The following is a 379-nucleotide window of genomic DNA, read 5'->3' as shown; positions in this document are numbered from 1 at the left end:
GCGGAGGGGCCGCGCGTCAAGCTCCCGACTGCGCTGTCTCAAGCGATGTTCTTCGTTTTCAACGTGTATTTGGCAATTTAACAAAGCCCGAAGCGAAGCCCCGTTAAAACCAGAAGCATTAAAGGCTCATACAAACCATTTCAGTACCTCGGCTCGGACTGCCCCTGCCAGCAGGTGTTTGTTGTTCTCTATATTAACCACCAACAGCTCCTGCAGCTCCTCCAGGTCGGTGACCGTCACGTTTGCCCTGTAACACACACGGGGTCAGGGCACCAGCCCCCGGGCCCTCGCCACGGCGCACACGGGCAAGTTTCACGGGTTTCACGTGGGTAATAACGCCAAAAGGGGGGAAGAGGGGGAGAAACGGGCAGCGCGGGGC

General features: G+C 58.0%; 1 protein-coding gene across 1 annotated transcript in view; it reads right to left on the bottom strand.

Moving 5' to 3' along the window:
* VCPKMT (valosin containing protein lysine (K) methyltransferase) overlaps positions 1–247 on the bottom strand; it is a gene marked incomplete at both ends in the record, with an annotated part of 1445 nt that extends 1198 nt beyond the window's left edge. The window contains one exon of the mRNA XM_010158646.1: positions 137–247. Coding sequence (XP_010156948.1) covers positions 137–247 — 111 coding nt within the window. The remainder of the gene's footprint in view (positions 1–136) is intronic.
* Positions 248–379: the final 132 nt, after the last annotated feature.

This window comes from Eurypyga helias, unplaced genomic scaffold, assembly GCF_000690775.1.
Source record: "Eurypyga helias isolate BGI_N326 unplaced genomic scaffold, ASM69077v1 scaffold48239, whole genome shotgun sequence".
NCBI lineage: Eukaryota > Metazoa > Chordata > Aves > Eurypygiformes > Eurypygidae > Eurypyga > Eurypyga helias.
This window is presented reverse-complemented; position numbering and strand designations above follow the sequence as displayed.